Source organism: Azolla caroliniana, unplaced genomic scaffold (assembly GCF_043228905.1).
Source record: "Azolla caroliniana isolate FFs.n. ecotype wild unplaced genomic scaffold, voAzoCaro1.0.p SCAF_5, whole genome shotgun sequence".
Taxonomy (NCBI): domain Eukaryota; kingdom Viridiplantae; phylum Streptophyta; class Polypodiopsida; order Salviniales; family Salviniaceae; genus Azolla; species Azolla caroliniana.
Window position 1 is genome coordinate 3,675,444 of NW_028230440.1, and position 15,250 is coordinate 3,690,693.

At 37.2% G+C, this 15,250-nt stretch overlaps 1 protein-coding gene and 1 long non-coding RNA gene across 5 annotated transcripts; one reads left to right on the forward strand and one right to left on the reverse strand.

Moving 5' to 3' along the window:
* The first annotated feature begins 1,573 nt into the window (after positions 1-1,573).
* Positions 1,574-2,981, forward strand: LOC147863704 (uncharacterized). The gene is made up of 2 exons (XR_015529782.1): positions 1,574-1,732; positions 2,412-2,981. It is a non-coding gene; the product is annotated as an uncharacterized LOC147863704 (long non-coding RNA).
* Positions 2,114-10,031, reverse strand: LOC147863705 (telomere repeat-binding protein 5-like). Of its 4 annotated transcripts, none has more exons than XM_087319420.1 (11): positions 9,761-10,031; positions 7,875-8,095; positions 7,355-7,753; positions 7,154-7,279; positions 5,268-5,345; positions 5,041-5,132; positions 4,718-4,950; positions 3,445-3,554; positions 3,180-3,378; positions 3,033-3,096; positions 2,114-2,660 (listed from the first exon to the last, which is right to left on the reverse strand). In XM_087319420.1, the coding sequence occupies exons 2-11, from the start codon at positions 8,059-8,061 to the stop codon at positions 2,448-2,450; spliced, it is 1,701 nt and encodes a 566-aa protein (XP_087175546.1). In that variant the 5' UTR covers positions 8,062-8,095; positions 9,761-10,031; the 3' UTR covers positions 2,114-2,447. The 4 variants fall into 4 exon arrangements, with proteins under 4 accessions (XP_087175546.1, XP_087175549.1, XP_087175548.1 ...); XM_087319423.1 differs by having other exon boundaries at positions 7,875-8,024; positions 9,761-10,030; XM_087319422.1 differs by lacking the exon at positions 9,761-10,031 and having other exon boundaries at positions 3,180-3,372; positions 7,875-8,255.
* Positions 10,032-15,250: the final 5,219 nt, after the last annotated feature.

The window sequence follows — 15,250 nt, forward strand, 5'->3', positions numbered from 1 at the left end:
ATGAGCTGTCAAGGTTATTGCAAAGAGCCCAAAAGGGTCAAGAAAGACCGGGCTGAAAAGAACTATGAAGGTAGCTACAATGTTGAAGGTTTCTTCTTTTCCCTGAGCCAAGTAGTGCAATCCATGATAGGATACTCGAGCTTTTCTAGTTCTTCGAGGGGGGGGGGGGGGGGGGGGTGTATGGTGAATCTGTGGCATAGCTGTCTCGAGGTGTCTAGCAAGGGATTTCGAAAGGGGAGAATTCGATATCTTGGGTAAGATGAAATAATTAAGAAAAGAAAAGGAAAAGAAATGTAGGAGACATATATATATGTACAAAATATATGTATATGGAGGCGAGGTAGGGGGGGCCACGCATACTTTCCGATCTCTCTCTTTGTGTGTCTTTTTATTTTAATTTATTTACACATATGTCCACGTTCATGGTGATAGTTCCATTATCATCATCATCATCATCATCATCATTACATCATCATCATTATGATGATGATGATGATGATCATCATCATCATCTCACTAGCCAAGGGAAGCAAGCGATGGATAAATTTGATTGATGGTCCATTCCTTCCATCTAACTACATATATATTATATGTACTATAATTTATTATGGATGGTCTTTCAGATTTCTTCTTTCCTCCCAAAACAAAAAGAAAAGAGAAGTGAATGAGAGAGAGAGAGAGAGAGAGAGAGTGTGTGTGTGTGTGTGCGTGCGTGTGGGGGGCAGTGAGCAGTATGCAGGCAACACGTCCCACCCTGACGCGCTCCACACGCAGGAGCACCACGACGACCCGCCAGCCACCATTTTCCTCTTTTCTTCTTCAGATACCTCACAGTCACCATCCAAAATTCAAATCCATCTCATTCGGAATTCCCCTTCAGGAAGAAATGGATGGATACCTGCATTATTTATCCACGTGCATCATCGTCATCTTCTTCTTCTTCTTCCTAATCCTCTCCTAGGGCGTGGGGATCGGATCGGATCCAGTCAGTTAGCCCCCCCCCCCTCCCTGTTCTCTGTATGTCTTGTCTAATATATGTAATCAATGCGCCTGCCTGCAGGCAAAACACACTCCAGGCGAGCGCGCGGCACACGACGCAGGAGGGAGGGAGTCCCAAGTCAAATTTCTCCCAAACCGCATATTCCTTCCTGCAAATACATATTCCTCTCCTCTCCTCTCCTTCTCGGTCTTCGTCTCTCTGTCTGCCTTCATCACCACGTAAACTCTACTACATTCTTTAATGTGCTTTTGGCAGCTCCTTAACCAACACCCCATTTTTACAAATACAAATACAATATAATATACACCACCATTTGACACAATTCCCCTTTCTTTCCCATTCCCTATGTCCACATGTCCACACAATCACACACACATGCATATTATTCTATAGTTCCTCTTCATAGATCTTCTTCCGCACACCGCATCTTCCAAGGACACGTCCAACTTCTCACCCGTAGCCTCCTCATTTAATATCGACACTTCTCTTCTACTTTTGAAACGCTCTCTTCCCTGTGTGTGTTGCTATACGAGGAGGAGCCATCAATGTACCCAACCATCAATTCCACTTTTTGGCTCCATTTTGAACTAATGCCAATGCTTTGAACGATTCCTTTTGCATTTCTGCCAATATATAATGATTCCTTGCCCATATGTAACCCTTGTGCTCACAACATCTTCACCCTATTCAAAACTAGGTTCACATTGACATTGTATTTATGTTGCCTCATGTGTATGTCTACTCTATGTCCCTTTCCTCTCATTCTCATTTTCAGCCCCCCCCCCCCCCCCTTCCCTTTCTTTTATGTGAATGACAAATTATATTAGGAAATTAACTACTCATATTGGCACCATGGTTGACAAAGCACCATGTTGAACTCATTATTTATGTTCAACTATATTGCACTCTATATGTAAATACTTAAATACCATTACTTTGTAAAAATAGTTCAATAGAAGCACTTGGCTGAGGAACACCATTATAGCTTCCCCTAAAAAGGTCCCCTTCCCAAGTGAAGTTCAATTAGAATGCACATATCCTCCATAGATTTCTAGAATGTTGTAAATTATTTGGACATGCGACAACCATATGAGAACTAAGAATTCTTTGGACAAGCTTTTATTCCAATAGCATATGGACTAATTTTTATACTCCAGACTAACTTTACGCTATTGGACATCTAAAATCTCGTAAAAAAATTCTTTGAACATGCAATGATCATCTGCTGCTTTGAAGATGGATATCTCCAGCCAGCAGAATTTTCATTAACTTGCACAAAGTCTGACTTGAGAGACTTAATTGATCAAATGTTTATGGAAGATACAAAGATATTTAATTGTAAACGTTCACATATATTTCAAGTTAACAGTCATAAACTGATTCAAACTTTAAATCGAATATTCATATGCAGGTGAAAACTTTCTCTGCCTTGAAGAAAATATCAATCTCATGCATAGAATTCTACAGGGTTCTGATTAGTAGAGACTCTTCTTAACAACCTTTTGTCTACATCTGGGCGTTTATCTATATGTTCAGCTTGGTGTTCCATCCAATACTTGTGTGTCGTAAGAACACGATCCAATAAATCTTGTGGAACTGACTCTCCTCTGCGTTGCTGAGGTGCTATCTGGGCTGTGCGAACAAGAGTCTTCCATTTGTCCTGGAAACCCAATCAAACACATTAACAAATTACATGGGTTAGTCCAAACAATGCTGCCTCATAAAATGTTTGGAACGTTTTTAAATTGGAACAGTATAAACACTTCCATCAAACAAAACAATGCCTTATTGTAGGATAGGAGCGTTTTTCTTTTAATGGAACAGTATACAAAACATTTCTATTCAATCAAAACAATGCCTTAGTGTAGACTTGCAGTTTTTTTCATAACACTTTTCATTCAATCAAAACAATGCTTCAATATACATTTGAACTGTTTCTTTACTGGAGCAGTAAATACAAAACTACAATTCAGCCCAACAATGCTGTCTTACAATACATTTTAAGCGTGTTTCTAATAGAATAGTATATAACCTTAAGATCCGTGTATGTCCTGCAGCTACCTTGTTCAAATGCCAACTGCTTTATTTCTCGCCACCTGTAAAAATTTAGCAATGCAAAATGAGCATAAATTACAGATTATAAAGTAATTCAAGCATGATCCAATGCCTTTGTCTTCACCTGCCAGTTCCAAGTGTTTCAACAGCATTTACCAACGCCTCCACTTCGATGACCGTGAATGGTCTGCGGATTCTGCGTTTTCCACTGGCTATATTTTGTTGACTGTTTATCATTCCTGCAATCTTAGTATCTTTCTTTCCAGTGTGTAAAACGAATGCACTAACTGATTCAGCAACTATACCACGATCTTCTCCTGTTTCTGTAAATTATATTATGAGCAGTTCTACGCTCTCTAATTCTCCACAGGACAATTATTAAAACCTACCTTGTTCACTTCGTAATGGATGTGTCCCTGCTTGCTGTAAGCATTCTCTACCATTGCGTATACTTTTGGTATTTGCTTGAGTATGCTTCCTCAGAGACAAAAATGGATACCTGTGCATGTTTATCTAAATGGAAAAATGGATACCTGTGCATTGCCTAAACTAAAGTGATCATCCAACGCATAATAAATATTAATTCAAAATACAAACACCAAAGCACGTGATATTGATATATATGGCAACAATGTTTAAATGCAGTAGCAGCACTTCAAGATGAACTCACTGTTGTGTGCTTTTGGGTAGATCTATGACTTTCCTTCTAGCTCCTGTGTCACCTGATGTCTAATAAGAACAATTTTGGGCATCACTGATCCTCATCTTACATTACGTCTCGGTGTGAAAAGGTCTAGGAAACCATTCAAAGAGGGAATATTGTGCAATGCACACATAAATCTCATTTAATTAGAACATCCCTTCATGACATGGCTAGGTAAACCATAAATGGCTACAAGCTAGTTCCTCTAAAGCTCTATGTGTAACAGCCTATCCTTATCCCAGCTAATGCAAAGGAATCCTTATCTTTACCATTGCTAAAAGGGATACCCATAGGTGGGTCAATGTTGATTAATCTCAAATCCTGGCTGCATAGCTACATCTCCGACAGCTCTAATCATACAAACAGCCTATCCATAACCCATCACCATGAGGATAATCTAAGAGGTTAGCCCATTATTGATTCATATTTTTAGGAGGCTAGGTTCCCTGAATGGAATGACTAATAGTGAGCCATCAGAGTAGTACTCTTGATTTGATCCATGTCTTGCTTGATGATATCTGCCCTAACCACTCTATTCTGTGTTTCTGTCTTATCTAGATTGGGGCAATCTAGGCTGTGCTGCAATGGAGCATTGAATCTATAATCAATGTCATGTCATGTCTATGGAAACCAACATGATGGAAAGTGGACTCATTGCACATAGATTAACAATGGATTGTCTGTTGCTTGATGCTATTCCATGCTAAACCTCTATCTTTAAAGATAAGATATCCTGTACGATGACTGAATCATATTTTGTCATAATTCAATAGTATAGGATTTTTCTGTCCTTCTATTTGGAGATTTTATAACTCCAGTTTTAGGTAATTCATTTGGTTGTATCCAGCAGTGAGACACTGATATCACTCTTTCTTTGCAAAAAATAAAATCCCTATCTTTTCTAAGCTTGAGAAACCACAATCCACATGAGAAGTTGTAGAAGGAATACAAAAACTTACCGTGTTCTGTGTTGGTTTCCTACATTGGAAAGACAAAGACGGGGTACAGTACTTTCGGCATTTGAACTCTGATTTGGTTTCAGCATGAAAGCCAACGAATTTAAATCTTCATTACATGCTATACCCATTTCAAGTAGTTTTCTACTCTCATCAGAAACGTGTCTTCCTTCATGGAGAACATGAATGTGCAAACCTCCCCCAAGAAGTCTAACAGTTGCATCCATCACAGCTTTCTAGACTAGGAAAAAGAACAGGGTTATTCTAATACTAATAATAAACTTAAAATATGCCTTCTATTGGCAAAATACATGTAGATGGCATGCCTTCAAATTTGCAACAGTTGCAGTTTCTGGAAGATCTATTGAGAGTTCTGGAACAATGAAAGATGTGATGTTGACCTTGAATTTCGGAGAATCTAAATCCACAATGAGTATGGGGAAAAGTTAAAGATTGTATATGGAAAATGAAAATTTGATTCAATTGATTAACCGCTGATTTAGTTAAATCAAATGTAAATAATTTAAAAGGTTGTAAATGGTAAAGGGACAACCTTGTGGTTCATTGAATTTCTTTGCATTCCACTTTAATTTTGTAGTTGCAAGGGCAGCAGCATGACTTGAATCCATTTCTGGATAAGAATAAGTATTAAACGGTATTGCATTTACTGGCTTATTTGTTTTAGAAAACGTTATTTTTCGAAAAGATTTCACATTAGAAACAGAACTCACCCAACCCCCAATATTCCTGTTAGCAGACACGCTTGACTATGATCTTCCATCCATCTTTCTAGAAGATGCCAAATTTTATCAGTACACAATTACATCATGTGTATAAAAGTTGGTGCCCATTTGCCTGTTTAAGACATGTCGTCCTTCACATTACTACATTTCAGGGAGGATTGTTTATCCACTCTTTTTACTGGTGCTCAGTGTAAACGTTATTTATACATCTGAAGGCTTGGGGGATGTATCGAGATATTCTCCAGTCCCTCAATTTAGATCATAAAAGAGGAGAGAATAGATTAAAGCAGATGTCTAGGAAACCCTGGGACACAGCAAGGACTCAGACAGCCTGGACATGGAGAGAGCAACAACTTAACATTTGTCATAGGAAATTTATCACCAAGGTGCTACGAAGGCAATGGCTATAACTCATTGAAGCAGCAAACTGACATGGTTGAAACTTGATGTTTTCTACTTACCAAGTGTTTGCTTGTGTTTTTTATCTACCTGTTTATTTTATGTGTTCCTGCAGTATTTTGACCTCAGTGCTCACGATTTGACTTCCCGAATCATGTTTCAAAACAGCGAAAAAGAGCAACCCTCATGCTTCTCAACGTTTTGAAGCTCTACAATTCCAATCCTCTATGTTCCATTTATTAAGTTTAAATTGTAATGAGTGTCATTTTTAAAAATCTCACGAGATCACATTTCCCAGTCCACATCCTGTCTCTGTCCCTATCCCCATCCCCCATTCCATGTGACTCTGGATTATAGTACATACAGTTTATGGATTCCAGCATCTGCTGAGAGATGTAAACTCTTCCTCATTATAAAGCTGACTGGAAAGTCTCAGTCCCTTTGTAACCCGGCCAGCCAATCGGCACATGATGTAATAATTTTTCGGTCAAAATGCAGTGTACAAACAGAGTGATAATATCTGATTCACATCGCCGCTATAAGAGTGCAGCACATTTCATGGTTCAGAAGCATGGAAGCATCACATTAACAAGCAAAACAAGGTAAAGGCTCTTCAACCTGTATGTCCTATGTGCCCTCCATAAACCCTCGTAAGATGATCCTCCCCCAATGGATCATATAAAGATCTTTCCATCTATGTGAGATCCTCTCTACGAACACTGAGCTTGTTGAGTTGCTAGTAAGGCAACATTCAAGCCCCCTGGCACCAACCATATGAATGAATATAAATGGCACTACCCATGATGCATCCAAAGCATGCTTGAACCAATAGCTAAAAGTTTATATATATGACAACCAAATTTAACAAGTTGAATACCAATCTGCTTCCATTGTTTCATCTTATATCCTAAATAAATGACAAATGCAAAATGCCCACATCCATTAACATGGGGACTTCAGACTAGGTAATGTGTAAATGTGTGTATCTTGGAAGATAGTATCATAGTGTCTAATGGATTTCTAAAGCAAAATACAAGTGTTTCTCAACATTGGAAACAAAAATTGTTAGTTGGAGTTGCAGACTAGAGATTTCTCCTATCATGTGAATCTTGAAATAAACCGACTTGGTTTCATTTATCTACAATGTTGTTTCAGCTATTACAGTACAAAAAATGCTAGGTCATAACCGAGACACTGTTTTCTGCTGAAATGGGTATTAAACATCAAATAATTAGATCCTAAAATGACATGTAGCAAAGATTCACTCTGAGTATAAAGAAGCTACTATGAAACTAACCATCTGAATCTGACGATTTGAGGCCAGTAGACTGGTTGCACCTGCCACATACCAAAGAGGACCTGCAGAACTTTGTGTGTTGTCGTATATGGTTACACATACAATCACCACCTTTATCATGAGAATCTATGAAGAAACACAATATCAGGATTTATCTGTGCTTGATGATTGCCTACATATCTATCAATCCATGTTACGTACCACAATTTTGAAAGAGTTTACTTTTGGATCCAGTGAAAGGTGGTTGAATTGGATGTAAAGCTTCTCCAAACAATAGTGTTGAAGTTGCTTCCAGTGGGACTGATACATTATCGTCATCATCTCTCGCTTCCAATGAGCGAACTACTTCTTGTGTGAACTCTGACTTCCCTACCACATACCTAAATTCCCCGGATATCCGCGCATGTAAACTAACTGGTAATTCTTTGCTACTTTCAGAACTTGGGGATGTCAGATTTTCATTTATGAGGTGTGAGGTCTGTGCAATCATGCTACAAACTTCATCTCTTACATTTTGAACCAAACTATGACTGCAGTTTGCTTCGTGGTCCTTTGGATGTATCTTCTGGCCAGGATTTCTCTTATGTAGCAATCGTCTTCCTGTCTTCAAAACATCAGCATAACTTAATCCATTAATACTAGAGGACTCGTTTTGCAGATTTGCTATATTGCATGCAGATCATATTTTCATGGCAGATAATTGACTTCACGAAGTTTTCACCTGATATGCTACCATTGGCTGGTTCCTCGGCCAATATCCTTACTTTTCTCGTAATCATGCTCTGGTATGTACATGAATGCTGAATTTCCTCTATCTTTACGTCCTTAGCTTTGATGATGTTGCAGTTATCAATCGGTATTTGGGCCATATCTATACAATCAGCAATTGGAACGTCATTCTGTTTCATTGAATATACCTTTCCAACCTGCAACAGAAGTTAGCTGCCCAAGAACATCAAGTTACGTGGCACTTTCTCTACTTCAAGTCAATGCTCAGTTCACCCGTGAAAACATCCTCTTTAAGGGTCTTAAAGATTATATTGTCACATATGTTCGCAACTTTACACGATCAGTTAAGTGAGATAACTAGACTGGCACAAATCTTTGTAAATTAGAGATTCTATAGGCATAATTTCACAAGCATGGCACGAATTTATGGCTCCATTTTTACCATTGATCATACGCATGGTCACAAATTTCCCTCAGGAAGAATATTTACTGGTTGCAATACTTTTCAGGTCCATACTGAAAGCAATTAGTTTGAAGTAAATCCCATATGAAAAGGTTAACACTTTCACCAAGAAAAAGCGGTTGAGATTGTATCAGCTATATATTGAGTTTGAGAGGCAACAATGTTTTTTGATATTTCAGCGTATGGAACCCTCAGAAAGCCCATTGGATTCTTGAAGATGCATGTTAAACTTTTTTCTTGATACTATGCTTCTAACAGTATTCATGATTCCGGAACTTTCACTTTCCTTGTGCTACAGCGTATCTCCATATAGATACCCATGTCTGATTATCATTAGCATATATAATTATAGACATCCATATCAGTCTTATTAAGACTGGATATTTACTTGAAATTCTACAGTTGCCATGGATGTGATAATTTGGTTCTGATCATGCAAAATACTACTAGATGAACATCATCTACATTCCTTTTCCACTACAAATTTTTGGCTCACCTAGTACAATAGTGTAGTTTTGGGCCAGTTTCCATAATAATCAAGAAATCAGAACCCTTTCGTCTGATTCTCATCCACAATCTATTGACTTAGTCCTCTTATTTGCCCAATTTGTACAGCTAATAATATCCCATTAACTCCGAGATCAGCCAAAGCACGAGCAACCAGATCACATGCTGTCAGAAAGGTATGGTAATCATGCAATGAACACGGATTTCCTACCTAGCATATACAGATAAAACACGCAGAATCAAAGACACGATAAATGGTATTCATGCAATATTCAAGGATTTCCAACGCAATATACACTGATAAAACGTGCAGACTTAGAGAAGCAAGGATTTAGCTGCTTGTAGACACAATTACATGACTTTTTCCTGCAAAACATAGCTATGCAGAATCATTGAAGTACAAAATTGTATGAAACTTGAGCACAAATTACTGACCTGACTATGGGTGTACAAAGATAAAACATGCGAACTAAATACAAAATACAGCCAGAATTACCAGATATTGCACACAACTTCCATGACTATTTACAGAATATGCAGAATGGAAACGGCAAGTATTCAAAGATTTGGACACAATCTCTGGAATTCTTCTTACAGAAAATACGAGCATTTAACATATAGAAAAGGAACACCTTGGACACGAGCCTATGAATTTCTCTCAAAAAATATAAAGAAAGAGAAAACCATTCAGAAACAGAAAGAAAGGATTAGCATCTACACTTCGACACAATTTGACTACTTTTGCCTTCCAGAAAATGCACAGATAGGACATAGAGAATTGGAAAAGCAAAAAGTCAGCTTATGATTCTGGAAAACATTCCCTGAGGAATTCAAAGACGATAAGCTTCAAAGGGAGCGTTTCCATTTGGACGGTGGAGAGACTACAAGACTGAGGAGGAGGCGCCTACCTCTTCGTCAATTGGAATGCTGAAGAATCCTCGAAAGGAATCAAATATGTACTCGTTCTCCATGGCGAAGGAGGCTTAACAGGAGCATCTGAATTCAACCAAATTTGCACGGAAAGGCCGGGAGAGCAGAAGAAGAAGAAGCGGAGAAGAAAACCCCAGCTAAAACCTTGGCTTGGCCGGGGAGACTGGACTCTTCCGGTCACGGGCCAGTAAGATGACCGGCTCATCCAGTCGCCCTTAAATTTGGAGGCTTTAGGTTTCACGTGTGGGGTGTGTGTGTGTGTGTGAGAGAGAGAGAGAGAGAGAGAGAGAGAGAGAGAGAGAGAGATCATATACATATGTCACTATGTGTTATGGGGTGTGGATTCCTTCTTACTCCCTTCCATAAATTTTGTAGGACATTCCTAGATTGTGAGCTGCGTTGTAAGTCGCCTTTTTTGCACTGTTTGAGCTGCGTTTTATGTCACCTTTACGTACCTTTATCAATGTAGATCCTCTGTTGCTCGAACCCAATACACTTTTCTACCCTCCACCCCACCTCACTTCTTGCGCATCGAACGATTCAATTTCAAGTGACGAGTATGTGCCCGTTAATCAATAAAAATAACAGTATTGAGGTACTTGCATATCATCGAAACTACCTATCAATTGATTTATGTTCCCCACTCACCCAACTTATGAAATTGATCAATTCCAAAGAACAATGAAGCTATTTAAAATAAATGCCCGTCGCTTTTTCCTCTTTTTACGACCTCTTTCTTTCTTTGCAATTTGTTCTGTGTCATTATAAATTGGCACCTCTTTCTTGCTTTGCACATTGCTTTTCTAGACTAACATTATAAGATGACAACTTGACCTATCTCTAATTGAGCTTATTAATCATAATTATGCTCAATGTTTTGAGCATCTCACATTTTTTTTGGACAAATATAAGCATTATCCCTCACATATTAATATTATTATCCATTCTAAGTTCTAACCTTGGTTGGCATTATTAACAATATCATCATTCGTCTTTGTTAAAGCAAGAGTAATGTCATTAATGTGAAAATGCAAGGAGACTAGGTGAAGCATGTGAGTCGAAGACAAAGGAGAGAACATTGTGATTCAATATACAAGAAGGAGTGATGTGTGATCGAGAGAAGAAGGAGACCTCAACTGACAACAACCATCAATGTCTCTAGATAAACCATTTTGGTAGCAGAAATAAATATATATAAAAAAGGTCTTTTAAAATGTTGAAATGACATGTAAAACTTGAAAAGAGCTTACATCTTGAATGTTGTAGAACTAACAATAAGAATTATAACTAGATTAATAAAACAACCATGATGCCTTGGAAGAATGAAAACAATGGCATGATCATTGTTGTAGCACGATAGAAGTTATGAGAAAGTGACAATAGAGGATCTTTGAGACAATTTGGATTTAGAGCACCTTTTGTCTCATAAAACATTCTAAACAAGGACTCAAATTGCACAAACATTGAGATATCCTCTTAACCACAACAAAGGGCAACTTGGTGCTCTATGATTGTCCCCACTAGCGTGAAGGTTGAACTAAGACAAATGCATGCAAGGTAGAATATAAGTGTACAATGTAATGACTAACTAGCTACTCTCAAGGGTTCTTCTCATCATTTTCTAGTCTTTGAGCCCCCTAATTATTTGTCTTTGTCGTTGTCTCAAATGCCAAGTGCTTCACACTATTATTTTTTTAAAGACCCCAAACACCACACTTCATATATAAGTGGCTCCTCCTACTTAAGTTGCATGTGCTCATTGACATAAATGTGAAAGTTAATTGACTCCTTTGTTAACTAGGCGAGCGAGAGAAGCTCATATTGATAGCTTAATGTAATCTTTGGCAATGAGACATTATTGTAGTCTCTTACCAAGACTAATATGTTCGCTTATAAGTGTTGTGCATCTAGAGTGGACATATTTGGACGGCCATTACCTAGTAAATCATTCGTCACAACATAATGGTTTAACTACATATTCCATATACGGGTTAAGGCCATGTACCTACATATTCCATATAGGGGCCCCAATCATATGTTAATAAAACATTGTGTGCATATATTATTGACTGTTGTTTTTATGAATTAAATACATAATCCATAAGTATATAGTTATATTAATATATAATTGCAAGAAAGGCGTATGGGATTAATTAACCAATATAAATCATAAAAGAATGATCTTCCCAAAACAATACAATAGTATCATTGCCATTGAATTTGGACAGAATGGCATACGGTGAAATTACATATTGGGAGGACGACGGTCTTGATAAAAATAAAAATAAAAATTCTGGATTTGTTTGATCATTTTGCCACTAATCAAATTTTGTTACCGATCAAGGCAATGAAATTAACGAAACTAATGTTTCGTGGAGGTAGAAGAGCAGACGCAAGAGCCACGCGTGGCAGTTGCCATGATGGGAAGAACCAGAATGACGACGATGAGCATTCTCCTCCTGCTCCTCCTGTTTCTCGGCTATGGTGTGTAGCATGCCGCCGATGAACATGAAATCAGTGATACCCAGACTCACCAAGGAACTCATGACGCGATCAGTGTATATAACAGAGACACAATGAGAGAGGAGCCCGATCGAACGAACTGAATCAATTTGTTTCTTTCGTTTTTAGCAATGGGTTCAAGGCACAAAATGCTGGTGAATCACACGTGTGACATATACGTATGTGCATATGTATATAGATATGTATGTATGTATGTACAGCTTTATACATATGCATTATTTATGTGTTTTTTGGCGTATGTACAAATTTAGCTTCTCGTATGTACATATTATCCACGCTATCATGATACATGTACATACATATATGATAGCGTGTACATATGTATTGTTTATGTGCTTTGGCGTATGTACAAATTTAGCCTCTCATATTATCCACGCTATCGTGAAACTAATTAGACTTTTAATAAACTCAAAAGTGTGACATGAGTATTTTCTTTTGCTGAATTTGGACTCTCTCTCTTTTTTTTCAAAAACAAATATCCTTCCATTAGTTGTATAAAAAGGGTCATAACAGCCACAACATACAATGTTTGAATTTGGACTTTTTTAACACGATCCATGTGTCTTTATCCCCTTCTTCTTCTCTTTTTATAGAACTCAATACCTCATGAAACAACCAACTTCATACGACTTCTCTTGTAGGAAAAATGGTTGTTTTACCCACATTGACACGAGAAAATTATGATTCCAAATAGCTTCTTCGATAAGGTCAATCTCTCTTACTCATTTTACATCAAAGAACGTGCATTATTGAAAAAGTTGAATGCCCTTCTCATCCATGAAAACATCTCTTTCTATCTCTATCTACAAATGACAACGTGTTTACCATGTTCTCATATAATTGTGAGATACTAACAATGCTAACTAAACAACCATGTATTACATTAATATAGAGTTCATTATGTTATCTTTTGCGGATGTGGAACATTCCAAACTCATAACCAAAATAAGAAAACCAATACTCTAAGGGAGACTAATATTAATACATGACCATGGGATTAGTTAGTACGATACGCATGGATGTGAGACTTGGTAGTTTTAAGGCCATGTGTATATCCATAACATTTAAATACGTTGTTCTATGGGCGAGACAAAAAAACGATTAGATAAGTCCAAGGCATTACAAACAATGCAAACACATGCTAGTTATGGTTGAGACAAAGGTATCGTCATATTACCTCTCACATACTTTGTTGATGGAACTATGAGTGTGTAAATTTTATTGTTTTTTCTTCATTTCCATATAATTGTCTACGACAAAGAAAATATATCTATGGTTTTAATATATACTTTTTTTTGGAATAAAATGGTGGCTCATGGGATAGATATGTCATATTAGGTTTGGAGACCCACTATAATTTGATGTGTTTTGATTCCTGTGTGCGAATGACAACATTGGTGTATCATATAAACAAAAAGTATTGCATGGGAAGACAATGCACGATATGAAGCTAGATGACTTTAGTGTATCTAGCCACAACTATAATGTGTTTAAAAGTATCTAGCCACTTGATTGTGACAAAGTCTTGTTTGAATGTATCCAATTGTGAGAAAATATTGTTTACATAAGTTGTTAATTGCTACATTGGTAATAGGTTAGGGCTAGAATGTTTAAATGCCGTTGAACTTTGTTGTTGTAGGACACACCCTTTATGCAATTTTTTTCTCCCAATAGTTAGGAGAGATTATTACTGACACCCTTTATGCATTTTGTGTGTTCTCATTACATTGTATTCATGAGTTATCCCATTTCCAAAGTAATAAGGATGAAATATTTGTGTTTATCTCATATATTGTGTTGTCAATCCATTTTGCATTTATCATTTGTAAATATGAGAGTAATTTTGTACTAGTATTAAAAATTACGTGTTTTAGGTAATATTGTATTAGTTCACCACAAAATTATGAACAACTTTACGTCAATCTAAAGCTAATGTCCTTTGTGATTTTGAAAATAGAAAAAATGTATTACATGGATATGATGAAGTGATTTATGTTGGAAAGGACCATGGGTGCACGTACTTGCACCTATTTTTTTACTCATGCCCATTCTCTACTACCGTAATTCAATATATTGCTCACAAAAGTGTGAATGCCTTGTGAGCTTTGTCAAGGATTTGACACCTTATTAAGGAGTTACCATTACTTTAGGGCAACCATGACATGCACCCAAAAAAACCGATACACTTGTTGTGATCAATTAAGTATATTGTGCATTATTTCAAATTGCATCGAACATTTTAATTAGAAGCTTCAGAATACATTGTACTGAATGTCTAAGCGAGGTAAAGATGCAATTCTACGTTCTAAGTATGTATGATCACACACTTTTTGTACGACTCATCTCTTATTTGACATGAACCAATCCATCATTTATATATTAGGTAAAGATGCAAATCTATGTTTTACGTGTATATGTCACTACTTTTGTCCTAACTCGTCTCCTTCCAATTAGATCAATACATTAGGTTATCGCATATGTCATTTAGAATATATTCTAATGATGGGCTTCACTTAAGAAACCATGGATATGCTTATCTCGTTTTATCCACGGTGTTAGCCAATAGTCAAATTTACTAAATGCCAAAATCCTTAGGATGCAAAATAAATTCAATATTAATAGTTTATTCGATACTCTCCCTTCTTCACAAAAAGTTCCAAAATTACCTCACGAGATGAAACAAACCATGAGTCTCCAAGAATTGTAGGAGACGAAACGAAATCACTTTCCTTGACTACATTCACACGACGTTGTATTAGCGTTAGTGTCCTAAGTTTGTGCATGTGTAGGTGGTGTATGGCGTGCCAAATAATATGTATGTGCAAAAATAGCGTGTTTCCGATGAAACGATTGAAGGGGGGGGGGGGGGTTAATAATACAATACATTTTTAATCGAATAATAACATTGAGTATGTATGTATATACATACATAGGAAGGAAGGAAG